The sequence below is a fragment of the Macaca thibetana genome, chromosome 9 (genome assembly GCF_024542745.1).
Source record: "Macaca thibetana thibetana isolate TM-01 chromosome 9, ASM2454274v1, whole genome shotgun sequence".
Classification (NCBI taxonomy): Eukaryota; Metazoa; Chordata; class Mammalia; order Primates; family Cercopithecidae; genus Macaca; species Macaca thibetana.
The window spans coordinates 92,593,788-92,609,367 of record NC_065586.1 but is presented as its reverse complement, the minus strand read 5'-3'; the positions used below and the strand labels follow the sequence as shown (position 1 = coordinate 92,609,367).

Here is a 15,580-nt window from a genome sequence, read left to right as displayed (position 1 = left end):
TCATGAGGTCAAGAAATCGAGACCATCCTGGCCAACATGGTGAAACCCCGTCTCTACTAAAAATGCAAAAGTTAGCTGGGTGTGGTGGCACATGCCTATAGTCCCAGCTACTCAGAGGCTGAGGCAGGAGAATTGCTTGAATCCAGGAGGTGGAGGTTGCAGTGAGCCAAGGTGGTGCCACTGCACTCCAGCCTGGTGACAGAGTGAGATTCTGTCTCAAACAAACAAACAAATGAACAAATGAACAAACAAAAAATGATCTTTAAAAATCTAGGCCAGAGCTGGAAGAAAAATAAAAAGACTGACACTCATTTGGTCTCTAAGATACTGTGGGTGCCACCCATGTGAGAGTGCCCTTGGCTATCTTTTGCCCAAGTAGCTCCAAGCTGGGGTGGGTGTTTCCGTGGCATGGTTGTAGCCAAGAGAGCCCCAGCATGTGAAAAAGACCTGGATTACACAAAAACCTAGGAAGCTGGTTGGACACTTGGACCATACACTACACCTGAAGCCGGAGTCTCCAGATGAGGAAGGTTCATGCCTATGCAAGCCAACAATCCACTCTGATCATTCTCTGTGCCGAATGTTCACTGGGGGATTTGGTGTGCCCTGTCCTCTGGCTGCTCCTTCATCCTGTTCCAGTTTATCCATTCACCCCGCCAGATTTCTGGCTTTGGTAGGTGGAGCCACCTCTGCCCCTGGACTCTCTGAACTTCCTGCCACGCCTGTCCCCTAGAAGGGTAGAGGTAGAGGAGGAAGTGGTACCAGAAGATAAAAGCACACGTCCCCAAAGCTAACACCTCTTCTACCCAAGTTTGTACAGCCACCGCTGTGTAAACCCTGCCCCTGGGCTTGAGAAGGTCCTAGGCAGCCGGGTGAGTCTTGAGCCAGGAGCACATCTTGCCTTCAGGAAGAAGTTGGTGCTGCTGCCCCCAGACTTTTTTTCTACTCATCAGAGGAACTGTTTTCTGCTCCTAGAATCCAGCATTGGAAATGTAGGGAGGAATAGAGATAACCTCTGGGCAGGGCTAAGCCAGTAAGAAGGTCAGGTCAGTGCTTTGTTCGACAAAGGCATCAGCTCTCTTTACCCCATGGGCCTTGCAAGTCACAAAATTCTTCATAGGCCTGAAGGACCTCCTTTCATTAGCTTTCTGGATCATGACTGTGTGTGTGGGCCACCCACCCCACACCCACCCACCCACCATCCATCCCTTATGCAGAGAGTGAGAGGCTGTATGAGCAGTGGTTAAGAGCCTAGACTCCGGAGCCTGGGTTCAAATCCCAGCTCTGCCGCTTACCAGCTGTTTGACAGGACATGCTACGTCACTTCTCTGTACCTTAGTTTCTGCTGGCATTGATGATAATAATATTTATTTCTTGGGTGTTGTGAGGGTTAAATGAGTGAAAAATACCAAAGCTTTCAGAACTGTGCTTGGTGCATAGCGCAGCCTGTTTCTACAGTCAAGGATGGACATACCCCTCCTCAGATAAGGGTAGTGATTCAGAGAGGAGAGCTGTCTTGCTGGAGTTCCACAGCTGCTAAGTGGCAGGGCTGAGGGCCCAAACCTTTCTCTTATGGTTTGTTCTTTCTGCTCCCTGATGCAGAAGCACTTCTCTGTCCCTTTCTCACATTATTCTATCCCTCTCTTCAGTCTCTCAGTGACAGCCACACAGGATTCAGTAGTTTCAGTGCTGAAGGGGAGGGGGCCACCAACCCAGGGCCGCTCCCTCTCCCATGGTCTTTTCCCCTCCCCTCCCCTGCGGGCTCCAGGCGGAGGGAAGCCGCTGGGCAGCTTGGTAGGTGACAGTCTGGTATCTTGACAGCTTATCCCTCTTTCCTCCAATTCCAGACTTGGAGATCACGGTCCCAATTCGGCACTCACAGCATCTGCCTGTGAAAGTGGAGTTTGGAGTCTATGAGAGTGGCCCCAGGAAAAGTGTCATTCCCCCCAGGACGGAGCTGAGACGAGGAGACTGGAAAACAGACAGCACCTCCAGCACAGCAAGTGAGCAGCTGGGGGTGCAGGGGGTGGGGTCTTCTCGGCTGGGCTCCAGCTGGCGCCCTTGGGCCTTAGGAAACATCCTCTTAAGAGCCCAGGAGATCTCCAGTGGGACCTGGTTTGGGTTTGAGAGGTGTAAAAGGTGGGGCAGAGTTACCGTTTGCCTATGAGCTTTGCTTCGTATCCCATGAAGCCCGGTTACTTGATAATTATTACTCTAGCACTTTTCTAAATATCAAAACCTAATACTAATAGTTAACATGTATTGAGCATTTACTATATTCTAAGCCTCTTTATAGATTATCTAATTTAATTCTCACTGAAGCTCTATGAAATAGGCACTGTCATCTCTGTTTACTGAGGAGGAAGCAAGAGGCTTAGTGCTCCGGCCTAGGTTAAATAGCTAATGTGGAGTAGCCGGAATTTGAACTCATTCTGGATACAGAGCCAAGACTCTTAGCCACCATTCTTTGCTGCTTCCTCAACTACAACAAAGCAAGGGAAAGGGCACAGAGTCAGAAATATCAGAAAATAATGGACTCAAGTAAAATAAAAAGAAAGAAGAACAAAAGAAAATAATAGACTCAAATTCGAACATTCCAACTTTACAGGCAAGTTGAGGATCTAATTAGGAAATGCCTTCCTTTTGGCTGGAAGGCTTCAATAGTCATCTGATTGCACAGACAATACAGCCTGATGCACCAGGCAGGAGCTGAGGGCTTTGTTCCCGTATCTAGGGCAGTGTTAGCTGACTCCAGACACACTGGTTCACAAGCCACATAGATCGAGTTTCTCTTATTTCATACATTTCAGTGCTAACAAAACAGCTAGGAAAGCAATAAAGGAGCCAGAGAGCAACTGAATTTCAGGACTCATATCTCCTTAAATGTCGGGCAGAGAACCCCATAACGCATGTTGGAGCAGGAAGGTTATCTAACCCAGGAGTTCTTAATCTTTTCTGCATCACAAAGCTCCTTGAGAATCTGATATATACTTTGGCTCTGTCCCCCAGACCCACGCACAGGTGTATGCATGTGTATGTGTGCACACACACACAATTTTGCCCACCCATGGACTTAGGTCAAGAACCTCTGAGCTAGTTTTCCTTCATCCTGTATAGATGGGGTATTTGTGACCCAGAAAGAGACAGAATTTTGCCCAAGGTTACATAGCCAGTGAATGGCAAAGGTGCGAGTAGATCCTAGCTCCTTTCTCTTTCAGGCGAATGTTTCTGCCATCATTACCTGTCAAAACAGACCCACAGCCTATCACATGACTGCCTGGGAAGTCTAGTCTGGACAGAGGAGAAAACTTCCCCTTACTTAATAGGGGTGATCATTTGTATGCAAAGCCCACTGGGAGCAATTTGAGAATTCTGACAAGTTCAGGAATGGGAGAGATGTCCTCAGGGATCACAAGTGGCAGAAGGAGCAAGGGACAGCTGGCTATCTCTGTCTCTCAGACCTGTGGAAGAGGAGAGGAGAAGTGGTAGAACCCTCTCAGGGTGAGGACAGTGCATTCCAGGGTTGGTGAGGAGAGTGACAGCTGGAAATTTAACAAGACAAATGCACTAGTTTCAGGTTCAGAGTAATTGAACAGATTTTGTGTATACGTTTTTTGGGGGATAGCCTGGGGTGAGGAGAAGATGGGAAGAATAAACTGTACTTTTCCCCTTGTGCAGTGGTTTAGTGCCCAGGGTTGGCTGGCTTATCTGGTTAGAAAATGTTACTAAATGACAGACCAATGGATTTTACTCTACTTTGTGGCTGTGGTCTGCACCCAGCTCGTTATACAGTTTCCATTATCTATTGCCATGCAATAAACCATGCCAAAACATAGTGGCTTAAAACAACCCTTTATTTATGCCTTATCCTACAACTTAAACAGGACTCAGTGGGGATGGTGGTTCATCTCTCCTCTGTGGCATCGGCTGGGGTCACTCATGAGTCAGCATTCAGCTGTAAGCTCTGCTTGGGCTGGAACATCCAAGGAAACCTCTCATCCTCCAGGGCCTCTCTACATGTGGCCTTTAATTCATAGCCTTTTATATGGCAACAAGATCTGTAGATGGAATAGGCCAAAAGGAAAAGCCCCAGTGTGCTAGTGCCTATCAAGCTTTGGCTTGCATCACACTTGCTAATGCCATATTGGCCAAAGCAGGTCATGTGGCTAAGCTAGAGTGCGGCAGGGGGCAGGAGCATACAAAGGTGTGGATCCTGGGCGGGGGCATTGACTGGGGGTCACTAGGGGTTAGTCTTACCATCTTGAAATGGATAATGGTGCAGATAGCTGCTTCCGTTAATCAAATGCTTACTCTTTGCGTGCCCTGTGCCAAGCATGTCACCATATTTTCGGGTTCATTTTATATAACAATGCTGTGAGTTTCTAGATAAGAAAATGGAACAGAGAGGGTAGGCGACTTGCCCCAAGTCTCTTGGCAAGCAAGCAGGGGGTCTGGGATTCACATCCATATCTTCCTGTGCTTTCAACTGTGGGGATGTACTGCCTTCCAAATAGAAATAGTTCCCATGGCAGGGAGGGAGAGTGAGGATGGCCCAGCTTATCCACCAACTGCCCCTTAACCCCCTGAGTCACACCCTTAAAAAAAGCACTGTTTGTATTATGGTGCAGCTGTCGTCTCTTGGGAACCGTGGAAAAACAGTTGCAGGTTAAATCTGGTTATAACTAAAAATTCAAGCGCCAGATACTAGTGTTATGTTTAAGAGAACAAAAATTTCATAACAGAAAGGTTGTTGACCTCCTAGGTTGTCTGGCCCAAGTTTCTTTTTTTTTTCTTTCTTTTTTAAAACAAACTCTAATTTCAAGTGTAACTAAGGTTCTTAAGAATCATAGTATACTTTTATATGGTCATTTTTTTCTCTCACTTATTGATCCACCAAATACTGAGGACAGCTCTGTGTATACTGAGCTAGGCTGTATGCTAGAGAACCAAAGATGAAAAAGAACCAGAGCCTGTCCTTAGGAGGCTTGTAACGGAGGAGAGAAAGTACAAGAGTAGCATGGCATTAGATGCTTGTCCGGTACTTCTCCCCTGATGGTAGAAGCCTACCAAGGGGTGGGCACTGCCCCCCTTCCCCCTGGCAAGTGTGAAGATGATGGGAGCTGGGGTGAGAGTCTCCTAACAACTGTGCAGCCTAGAGGGGATTTGGGCAAGCAAGTCATCAGCCTGGAGAGGAGGAGGGCCAGGCCCAAGGTTCAGAGCCAAACACTGGGGTTGAAGATTTAAGAATGCCAGCAGAAGGGACAGGGGGAACTGATGGCTATGAGTTTCCGGAGTCATGGAGCCGGTGCCTGTGGCAGCTTTGTTACTTCTTGCTAGTAGATAAACTTCAAAAGGATTATGGCTCATCATAAGGGAATGTGATGGACAATGAGGAATGGCATGGGGAGGCTTAGCCACAAAGGGATGGGGGCCCGTGGGCCCGAGGGGTTACTTTTAGTTGGGGGAATGTGGGAAGGTTTTGATAGCATTTGTCCTGAGCCTTAGAGACTGAGGAGGTTTTAAACTTGTGGACAGGAGTGGGCTGTGGGCTGGGAAGAGTAGGGAGAAAATGCCTGGTCCTTGAGCAGTGTTACGTATCGGTAACGAGTAGAAAGCGACAGGATCACATGTTCCTTTTTTTTTTTTTTTGAGACGGAGTCTCGCTCTGTCACCCAGGCTGAAGTGCAGTAGCATGATCTTGGCTCACTGCAATCTCTGCCTCCCAGGTTCAAGCAGTTCTCTGCCTCAGTCTCCCAAGTAGCTGGAATTACAAGCACCCGCCACCACGCCCAGCTAATTTTTGTATTTTTAGTAGATACGGGGTTTCACCATCTTGGCCAGGCTGGTCTTGAACTGCTGACCTCGTGATCTACCCGCCTCGGCCTCCCAAAGTGTTGGGATTACAGGCGTGAGCTACCGCACCTGACTCATGTTCCTTAATAAACAAATTCTGCATCCCCTGGATTCTAGAAACATTTTGACATATTATTTTAAATTTAAAAATCTGCCCCCCAAAAAGAATTTAAACTTATAATCTTAACCTGCTCTATTCAAGCTAACATCTAAATTAATTTGCTCAAAGTTGATATCAGAATGCAGTCAAAACTATTTTTTGACTACCTATAAACTTACATGACCAGGAGCTATTTGAAGTGGAAATTCAGCAAACCTAAGATCTTGACTATGTTGTTAGTGAGAATATTGGAAAATTAAAGTTAAGATCTCCTTGTTTTTGTTGATTAACTCTTACTCTTTCTTCTTCTCTGCTAGATCACCATGTGCTGGGACTTAAAATGCTGTGCTGTCCAGTATGGTAGCCACTGGCCACATGTGGTTATTTAAATTTTTAAGTTAATTACGACTAAATAAAATTTAAAATTCATTTCCTTGGTTGTACTAGCCATGTTTTCCACTTGCTACCATATTGGATAACACATAATAAAAGATGCCCTGAAAGTTCTATTGGATGGTGCTATTCTAATGATGCAGGCGATAAATTCCCAACTGAAAAGCCTCAAGTGCCTAAACTCACACAGTGACAATTCTGACCATGAACATAAATTATACTTTCGAGGGCTGGGCATGGTGGCTCACACCTGTAATCCCAGCTCTTTGGGAGGCCAAGGTGGGTGGATCATGAGGTCAGGACTTTGAGACCAGCCTGGCTAACATGGTGAAATGCTGTCTCTACTAAAAATACAAAAATTAGCCAGGCGTGGTGGCATGTGCCTGTAGTCCCAGCTACTTGGGAGGCTGAGGCAGGAGAATCGCTTGAACCTGGGAGGCGGAGGTTGCAGTGAGCTGAGATTGTGCCACTGCACTCCAGCCTGGGTAACAGAGCAAAACTCAGTTTTGGGGAAAAAAAAAATTATACTTTTGAGTGTGTACTTTGCATTTTGTTTTGTGTCAAAGGGTCTGGCCGCTTATTATAAGGCATGTCTGCATGGGTGATACATACCCATTTGCTAGAATTCCTAAGTAAAAAACTGCAGCAACAAAGTTAGTTTGCAGATTTTAGAAATACCACTGAAGAGCTGAGAATCAGAACACCTTTGCTGTCTTGTCCTTCAATTTGGAGCACTAATATCAAACATGATTTTCATAGGGGTTAAATGGCAATCACATTTTCAAAGCCCTCAGTCAATGGTAGCAGTAATGCCAAAGTTAGTCATCAAAAAGTGAATTTTTTTCATGCTGAAAGAAAAACTGAACTCTAATAAAATGGTATAAGGCTGGACATAGTGGCTCACACTTGTAAGGAGGCTGAGGCAGGAGGATCTCTTGAGCCCAAGAGTTGAAGACCAGCCTGCTCAACAGAGTGAGATCCTGTTGCTACAAAAAAAAAAAGAAAGAAAGAAAATTGGCTAGGCGTGGCGGCACACACCTGTAGTCCCAGCTACTTAGGGGGCTAAGGCAGGAGGATTGTTTGTGTCCAGGAGTTTGAGGCTACCGTGAGCTGTGATCATGCCACTGCACTCCAGCAAGACCTTGTCTCTAAAAAAACAAAAAGTATAAGATGGCCAAAGTTTGAAGAACCCCATACTTACAGCTTCTGTATTATTTATATCAATAAAACTAAGTAAGTGCTAGAGTTCTCTATTTTATTTTAGCCTGAAAGAATCCTCAATCCGGCTGATTTTCTTTCTACCCTTTAGGTAGCACGAGTAACCGCTCCAGCACCCGGAGCCTCCTCAGTGTGAGCAGCGGGATGGAAGGGGACAATGAGGTGAGAACTGGGACTCCACCCCACCTATCTTGTCCTAGGGGTCGTTTCATCGCAAGAGATAGAAACCCAGGTGAAAGGAGCTAGACACAGAAGGTCATATATTATAGGATTCCATTTATATGAAATGCCAGAGTGGGCAAATCCACAGAGACAGTTTGCAGATTGGTGGTTGCCAGGGCTGGAGGGAGGAGGAATGGGAAGAAACTGCTTAATGGGGACAGGGGTATTAGTCAGGGTTCTCTAGAGGGATGTGTGGTGTGTGTGTGTGTGTGTGTGTGTGTGTGTGTGTGTGTGTGGCGTTTATTAAGTAGTATTAACTCACACAATCACAGAGTCCCAAAATAGGCTGCCTGCAAGCCAAGGAGCAAGGAAGCCAGTCCAAGTCCTCAGAACAGGAGAACTTGGAGTCCAGTGTTTGAGGGCAGGAAGCATGCAGCATGGGAGAAAGGTGTAGGCTGGGAGGCTAAGCCAGTCTCTCCTTTTCACATTGTTCTGACTGCTTTATATCACTGGCAGCTGACTAGATAGTGCCCACGCAGATGAAGGGTGGGTCTGCCTCCCCCAGCCCACTGACTCAAATGTTAATCTCCTTTGGCAACACCCTCACAGACACACCCAGGATCAATACTTTGCATCCTTCAATCCAATCAAGTTGACAGTCAGTATTCACCATCACACAGGGTTTCTTTTTGGGTGATGAAAATGTTTTAAGACTAGACTAGATAGAGGGTGCACAACATTATAAATACACTCAATGCCACTGAATTGTCCACTTTAAAGTGGTTACGTTTATGTTAACTTCACCTCAATAAATAGAACAGAAGGAAAGAAAGGAAGGAAGGAAATAGCTGGAAATCCACTCTTACTAGTGAAACCAAAAGGGAAGGAGCCGATGAGTCTCAGGGGATCCAGGGTTAGGGGCCACCCTTCGGGGCTGGATTAGGAGCTGCAGGACCTGTCAGAGGGAGCCGGGGTCACTGTTCTGTGTGTCCCAGGCCCAAAAGTTCTTTGGTCTCTGCTTCTCTGCACACGTCCGCTTTCTTTCCCCTCACACTGCTGCCTTCTGCTTCTCCAGTCCCCTGAGTCCACTAGGCCTCCGAGCAGGGAGTAAGTTGCTGCTTTAGGTTGAGGCCCCATTCCAAGTTGGCTCAATTTGGGACATGTGTCTAGCTTGATCCGGGGACCAGTGGCTGGGACAAGCAGGAGGGGCCACATGGGTCACTGCCAACTCTGAAGCCTTCTGAGAAGGGTCCTTAGGTGGGCATTTCTAAGAAGCTTCCACCTGATGCTGATGCTGACCAGCCACAGGGCACACTTTGAGTAGCAAGGAATTAGAATTCAGGCAATTAATGATCATTGGGGCCAGACTGTCGTCCTCAGTGACTTCAGGAGGAAATGGAAAGCTGCCAGGTATGGCTGGGTTGATTTTCAGTTTGCGAACAACCTTCAGCCCCAGCCTAAGGAGGACCAAGGGGCTTTTGGGTTATGGTTGTCCAGCTGTGCTGGTTGCTGAATGTAGTTTTCGCCTTTCTTTCTCATCTTGTTTGCTGTAGGATAATGAAGTCCCTGAGGTTACCAGAAGCCGCAGTCCAGGTCCCCCACAAGTGGATGGGGCACCCACCATGTCCCTTGAGAGACCCCCCAGGGTGCCTCCGAGAGCTGCCTCACAGAGGTAACATCAAAACTGATATGAAATTTTTCCCTTATCTCTGAATCCTAGGGGAGAATAGGACTTGGAAACACCTAAGATGACTAAAGAATAAGCACAGAGCTGGGCGCAGTGGCTCATACCTGTAATCCCAGCACTTTGGGAGGCCAAGGTGGGTGGATCACAAGGTCTGGAGATCGAGACCATCCTGGCTAATACGGTGAAATTCCATCTCTACTAAAATACAAAAAATTAGCTGGGCATGATGGCACACACCTATAGTCCCAGCTACTCGGGAGGCTTAGGCAGGAGAATCGCTTGAACCCGGGAGGCAGAGGTTACAGTGAGCTGAGATCATGCTCCACACTGCACTCTAGTCTGGGCAACAGAGCGAGACTCTGTCTCAAAAAAAAAAAAAAAAAAGAATAAGCACAGAGCTAACTGAAATGCCTGCTCCATTGGACATATTTTAATATGGACCCTTCATTAATTAAGTGATGCATTATTTAGTTGCAAATACTTTAAATAGCAAATGCAATGTTTCATAAATGAAATACATTGAAAAATGTCAACTTTTAAAATACTTTTTATCCATTTGGCTAGAATTCAACTCTCCAATAACTAATTCCCTTGGCTGGACTGTAGGGACAGTGCCTTTTGGGGAACAGAAAATATGAAGGAATTGGAAATGAAAATGCAGGTGACAGGCCACATCGTATGGTGGTGGGAAGCCTGATTCTAGAGCCCCCCTACCTGGGGTCAAGTCTCCAGCAGCTGTTTGCAAACTTGCAAGAACTATTTAACTTTAACTTTCATGTATTTCAATTTCCTTTTTTTTTTTTTTTTTGAGATAGATTCTTGCTCTATTACCCAGGCTGGAGTGCAGTGGTGTGATCTCGGCTCACTGCAACCTCTGCCTACTGGGTTCAAGTGATTCTCCTGCCTCAGCCTCCCAAATAGCTGGGATTACAGGTACCTGCCACCATGCCCGGCTAATTTTTGTATTTTTAATAGAGACAGGGTTTCACCATGTTGACCAGGCTGGCCTCGAACTCCTGACCTCAGGTGATCTGCTCGCCTCGGCCTCCCAAAGTGCTGGGATTACAGACATGAGCCGCCATGCCCAGCCTCAATTTCTTTGTCTATGAAATGGGGATAATAACAGAACTTTCTGCAGAGTCATAAGCATTGAGTTCTTGGCCTATAGTAAGAACTCAGCAATATAAGTGATTTTTTATTTTATACAAGAGAGGAGTTAATATCTAGAGATTTGAAGATGAGCATTAGACCAAATAATTTGACTAATTTACTAGACTCTGATGTATGCCTTTGTTTATATGATACTTGGGCCTCTGGTAGGAACCTTTTTATGGTCTGGTCTTGTGGAGTACGGACAGAGTGGTCACAGCTAGCTGTGAGTCCACAGATGCATAAAGGAGCCCTTGGGAATAAAAGCCAAGGCCTGTCTCAGGAGTTAATTCTTTGATGTTTAAAATAAAATGGTCATGTGTTGATGGGGCATAAGGAAGGAGGAAGCTTTTCTTCAACCAGGGTTTTGGTTTGGTTTTTGCATTTTGAAACTTTTAGATGAAGCTCATCAGTGGAATTTGTTGAGAAAGTGCAACAAGGAGGCCTTTCTTCTGGTTTTCTGGAACGAGAAGCTGGCTCTGTGCTAAGGATCTTTCCATTTCTCCCTTTGCTATTTATCACTTTCCCATGTGCTCACAGCAACATTTGTGTGTTGGCACTTGCTACTCAAACATCGCCCAGGCCCAAGCTGTGCCACATCCACTGGGCATGCCTCCCTGGTGTAGACTGGAGGGCATGGATTAGAATATTAGTCCTGGAAGGAAGCTTAGCAGCAATCTAGTCCCATCACCTGAATTTGCATTGTGCTCTGTTGCTTGAAAATTATTACATAGTTGGTGATTGGAGGGCTTACCAAGAGCAGTGATGGTGATAAATGCTGTTATTTATTGAAACTTACTATGTGGCAGGTATTCTGTTAAACATACTAAATGCATTATCCTGTTTAATTCTCTCCACAATCCTAAGAGGTAGGTATTTAGTGTTATCCCATTTTGCAGATGTAGAAACTGGGGCTTGAGATTGGGTTGAGACTTGCTCTGTGTGGCAAACCTACCAGACTTCATCTCATAGGCATTGTTTTATACCTATCCAAGAAAGTCTAAGTATTAGAGGAGGCGGTTCAAGATCCAAGGCCTTTTATTCCGGAAGGCTGAGGACTTTGAAGGCAGTTGTCTAAATGTACCAAGATAAAAGAGTTGTCAAGTTTGAAACTTTAGCTATAAAATTTCGGTGGGATTTTGTTAACAGAAGAGAAAGAGAAAACAACCAGGGAAACAGGTTCCAAAAATTAAAGGATAGAAACTAGGAAGCATGTAAATTTGTAAAAAGAGATGGTGGTTGAGTTGTTTGGGGAGTCTGGAAGCATGTTATGATAGAGATGGGGAGAGAAAAGGAGGAAAACATTTTTTGCTAAAGAAATAATGTTTACAAAGCAGTTTGTAATTGATAGAACTTAGGGTTTGGGTGCATTTTTGGTGTGAAAAAAGATGTGTGAGTACGCAATTTTCACAATAAAATAAGGAGATATTTGAGCAGATAATAAAATGGGTCTCTCTCCAGAATGGCTTCAATGCTTGACCTGCTTACAGACAGGATTGAAGGCTGGCGTTGGTGTCCTAGACTCCACTGTCAGATCTAGGAATCAGCACCTCTTCTCTGCCTGTGTTCTAACCTCCCCGCTAACCCCTGGCCCAAACCAAACAGCACTGGTGGTACAGCCTCCATCCCACTCCATCCCAGTTCTGGTCCATGCTTTTGCTCACTCTACATGCTGTCCCACAGCTTGAATTGCCACCAGCAGACAAAGACCCCAAGTCTCCATCTCCATCTCAGCCTTCTCTTTCCTACAGTTGACAGGGGATCTTCAGTCAGGGACCCCACCAGTATCTCCAACATAGCCTGTGCAAAACTGAACTCATCGACGCACCTACCATTCTCTACCCCAAACTGCCTTCTCATGAGTTCCCAGCCTGAGATAGTGGGACCATTCTCTCCCTTCCCTAAGCCCCAAACCTGGGAGTCATCCTTGATCCCTGCCCCCCTCGCAGCTCTCATATCCAGTGTGTCTTCAGGCTCTGTCCATTCTGCTGCTCTTTCAGCTGTTAGATCCACCCTCTTTTCCATCTGCTAGCACCTAAGTTCATTCTTGAAGGCCCACACTTACCTCCCTTCCTCCAGTCACTCCCTCCTCCACATTGCAGTCAGAGTGCCCTTTCTAGAACAGGAATAGCTGATGATGCCATTGCCTGGCATACAAGCCTTCACATTTAATTCTGTGTATTTCAGCATTCTTTGGTTCTGCCTAGCTCAAGTCCTACCCCTCTCCTGTATTCACCAATGCTCTGCCACTCTGTACTGTTTCTTTGCCCAATCTGCTGCTTTTGCCTGGAATGCTGTCTTCCTCCTCCCTTCTACTCTCTGCTTAGAAAATTCCTATACATCCTTTAAGACTCAGTTCAAACATCACCTCCTCTGTGAAGCCCTCTCTAATGTTCCCATGCAGAGTGAATCTTCTTTTGGTTTCCCAAGCATTCCTATTATATTCTATACTCTAATAATACACTCCGTGTTGCAACCCTTGTGTAGATGTGTCTCCTCAATGAATGGTGAACCTGTGAGACACTACTTTTGATTTTTAATTTTTTTTCTCCTATCCCTAGTGCCTGGCAGAGTAACTGGCACATACTAGGAACTTAAAAGATATTCACTGTGTTAAGTGAATGGATGGAAGGATAGATTGGTATTATTTGGGTTGGACTTCCGGAGCTCCTAAAAAAGTAGCCATCAAGTCATCTACCACCATATACAGGTGGGTTATAGATGAGTGAAAGGAACTTCACACTCCTGGCCAGGCACAGTGGCTCATGCCTGTAATCCCAGCACTTTGGGAGGCCAAGGCAAGTGGATCCCTTGAGCTCAGGAGTTTGAGACCAGCCTGGGCAACACGGCAAAACCCCATCTCTACAAAAAAAAAAAAAAATTAGCTGGGTGTGGTGGTGTGTGCCTGTAGTCTCAGGTACTTGAGAGGCTGAGGTGGGCAGACTGCTTGAGCCTGGGAGGTTGAGGCTCTAGTAAGCTGTGATTGCGCCATTGCACTCCAGCCTAGACGACAGAGTGAGACCATGTCTTAAAACAAACAAACAAACAAACAAACACTATAATTACAGGTCTAAAATTATGAATAAGTTTCCTTGAGATGTAGCTTCCAATCTTTAGCTGGAGTTGTTCCTCAGAATGAAACCTAGAGAGGGTATGCCCATAGGCTCACTCCAACTGCAGAGTGTGGCAGCAGAAAGAGGAAGAGGGGCTGGGAGAAAATCATGGCTGTCTTTGTGGTGGAAGATAAAATGTAAGGCTCATGAGGCATAACTGGGGAACAGATTTCAGAGTAGATCTTTAATCATCATTATTATATTATTAGCTTTACTTGCTGAGTGCCTACTCCAAGCCACAAACTGCTACCTACTTTCCTACTGTCATCTCCAAGCCTCACATGGTACTCCAACGTAGGGATCAGTACCTCTGTTTGGCAGATAAGAAAACAATTTCAGAGGCGCTGAACTTGCACACACAGAGATGTATGCATAAATGTCTATGCTATATGTTCCTATAGGTTCTGAATCTCCCCCATCAAAACACTCTGTAGAGTTTCCTGATTTTTGCCTATTGTCCGTCTCATCCACACACTTGTAACATCTTGAGGGCCTAATCCATGACCACTTTACTTGCTGTTATATCCCATACCCAGAAGTAGATATAAAGTAAATTAATGTTTGTTGAAAGAAAGAGTGAAAGAAAGATGGTAGAGAGGCAGGCAGGCTAAATTTGCTCAGGTAAAAGTGGTATCGTGTCCTTTGGCTTTCTCCTATAACCCCAAGCTCACAGGGCAGGCTGAAGAGACAGAAGGAGACCATCCTTTTGTTTTCATGGTATGAAGCTCAGTCACTCAGTGACAACCAGACAAAGCATCTAATCCTGGGACTAGGGCGGGACCTCCCAAGGTTGTCTGTGATTCTTATTTTCTGCTACTGCCTCCCTCTTTTGCTCCTGAGGCAGCCCCTCTTTTCCCAACTCTGTTGTCATTTCTTTGACCTACACAAACCTTGCATTCAAGAGACATTTAGTACATATTTACTCATTGATTCGATCAATCCTCAAGTATGCAACTCCAGGGTAGCACAGTTCAATTATAGCACCTAACAAAGCTCTTTTTCTTATTGACTTGCTTCCAAGGGAATTAAATATTGGTTTTACAGCACACACGTGGAAATGCCATCTGTAATCCTTGAACCTGTCTGTAAATAGACTCACCCTAGTCTACCTGGAACGTCATTTAAGACTGTTCAAAAACCATACAGAGTAACATGGAGGGAAGTTTCTAGGAAGGCAGATGCAGAGTTTGGATAACAGTTATCCCATGAGGAAGCAGTCATGAGAAGCAGGCTTTGGAAATTCCAATTCCTCTCTCAACAGATCTCCCTACTACAGTGTGTCTCCTGCGTGGCTATTAGAATTGGTGGTGTTTTAAAATCTAGGTTTCATTATTATTTAGGTATGGCAAAGTCAACAGCTCAGGAGACAACTGCCATTGAAGAGATAGTTTGATATACTCACAGATCCCAAAAGAGGGGTACATCACCCCATAGGGGGCTACATGGGGAAGCATCAGGGCCAGTAAGGAGGCAGAGGAGCAGGGGAAAATGTGGACAAGAGCTTTTATTGTGGTTTCCATGGGTGAGGCTGGGTAAGATTTAGAATTGGCTAGTTTGAATAATTTCATTGGCTCTGAGGCATTAAGGGCTGACCCTCATTGTCTGGTAACTGGCCCTAGGGTGATAAGGGCAAGTGGATGGTGGCCCCATAAAGTGCAGTGTGAAAGCCCCATAGAGGAGGTGGTTGGGGCATGCATCTGGACTGGTTGGTTTACATATGAAAGGCGTGTTTAGCACTGGAAGGCAGGTAGCTTGTTTCCTGTTTCTAGGAATTAGCTTATCCTGGGAGGGGCAGTCTCTCCAGGGTCAGCAAGGCCCCAAGATGGCAAAGTATCAGATAATGAAAGGGTTAGTGAGTACAACTGGTTGGGGAGGGAAACTATTCAAAAGCTTTGCGGCTTGAGT

The 15,580-nt window shown here is 45.6% G+C and overlaps 2 protein-coding genes across 5 annotated transcripts in view; one reads left to right on the top strand and one right to left on the bottom strand.

The window, feature by feature from the left end:
• PGAM1 (phosphoglycerate mutase 1) overlaps positions 1–15,580 on the bottom strand; it is a 1,080,404-nt gene that overhangs the window by 862,167 nt on the left and 202,657 nt on the right. The gene's annotated exons all lie outside the window — the stretch shown is intronic.
• Positions 1–15,580, top strand: part of PIK3AP1 (phosphoinositide-3-kinase adaptor protein 1) — a 127,842-nt gene that overhangs the window by 109,594 nt on the left and 2,668 nt on the right. For all 4 annotated transcript variants that reach the window (XM_050802880.1, XM_050802882.1, XM_050802879.1 and 1 more), the window contains 3 exons: positions 1,848–2,003; positions 7,656–7,726; positions 9,280–9,398. In XM_050802880.1, coding sequence (XP_050658837.1) covers positions 1,848–2,003; positions 7,656–7,726; positions 9,280–9,398 — 346 coding nt within the window. The remainder of the gene's footprint in view (positions 1–1,847; positions 2,004–7,655; positions 7,727–9,279; positions 9,399–15,580) is intronic.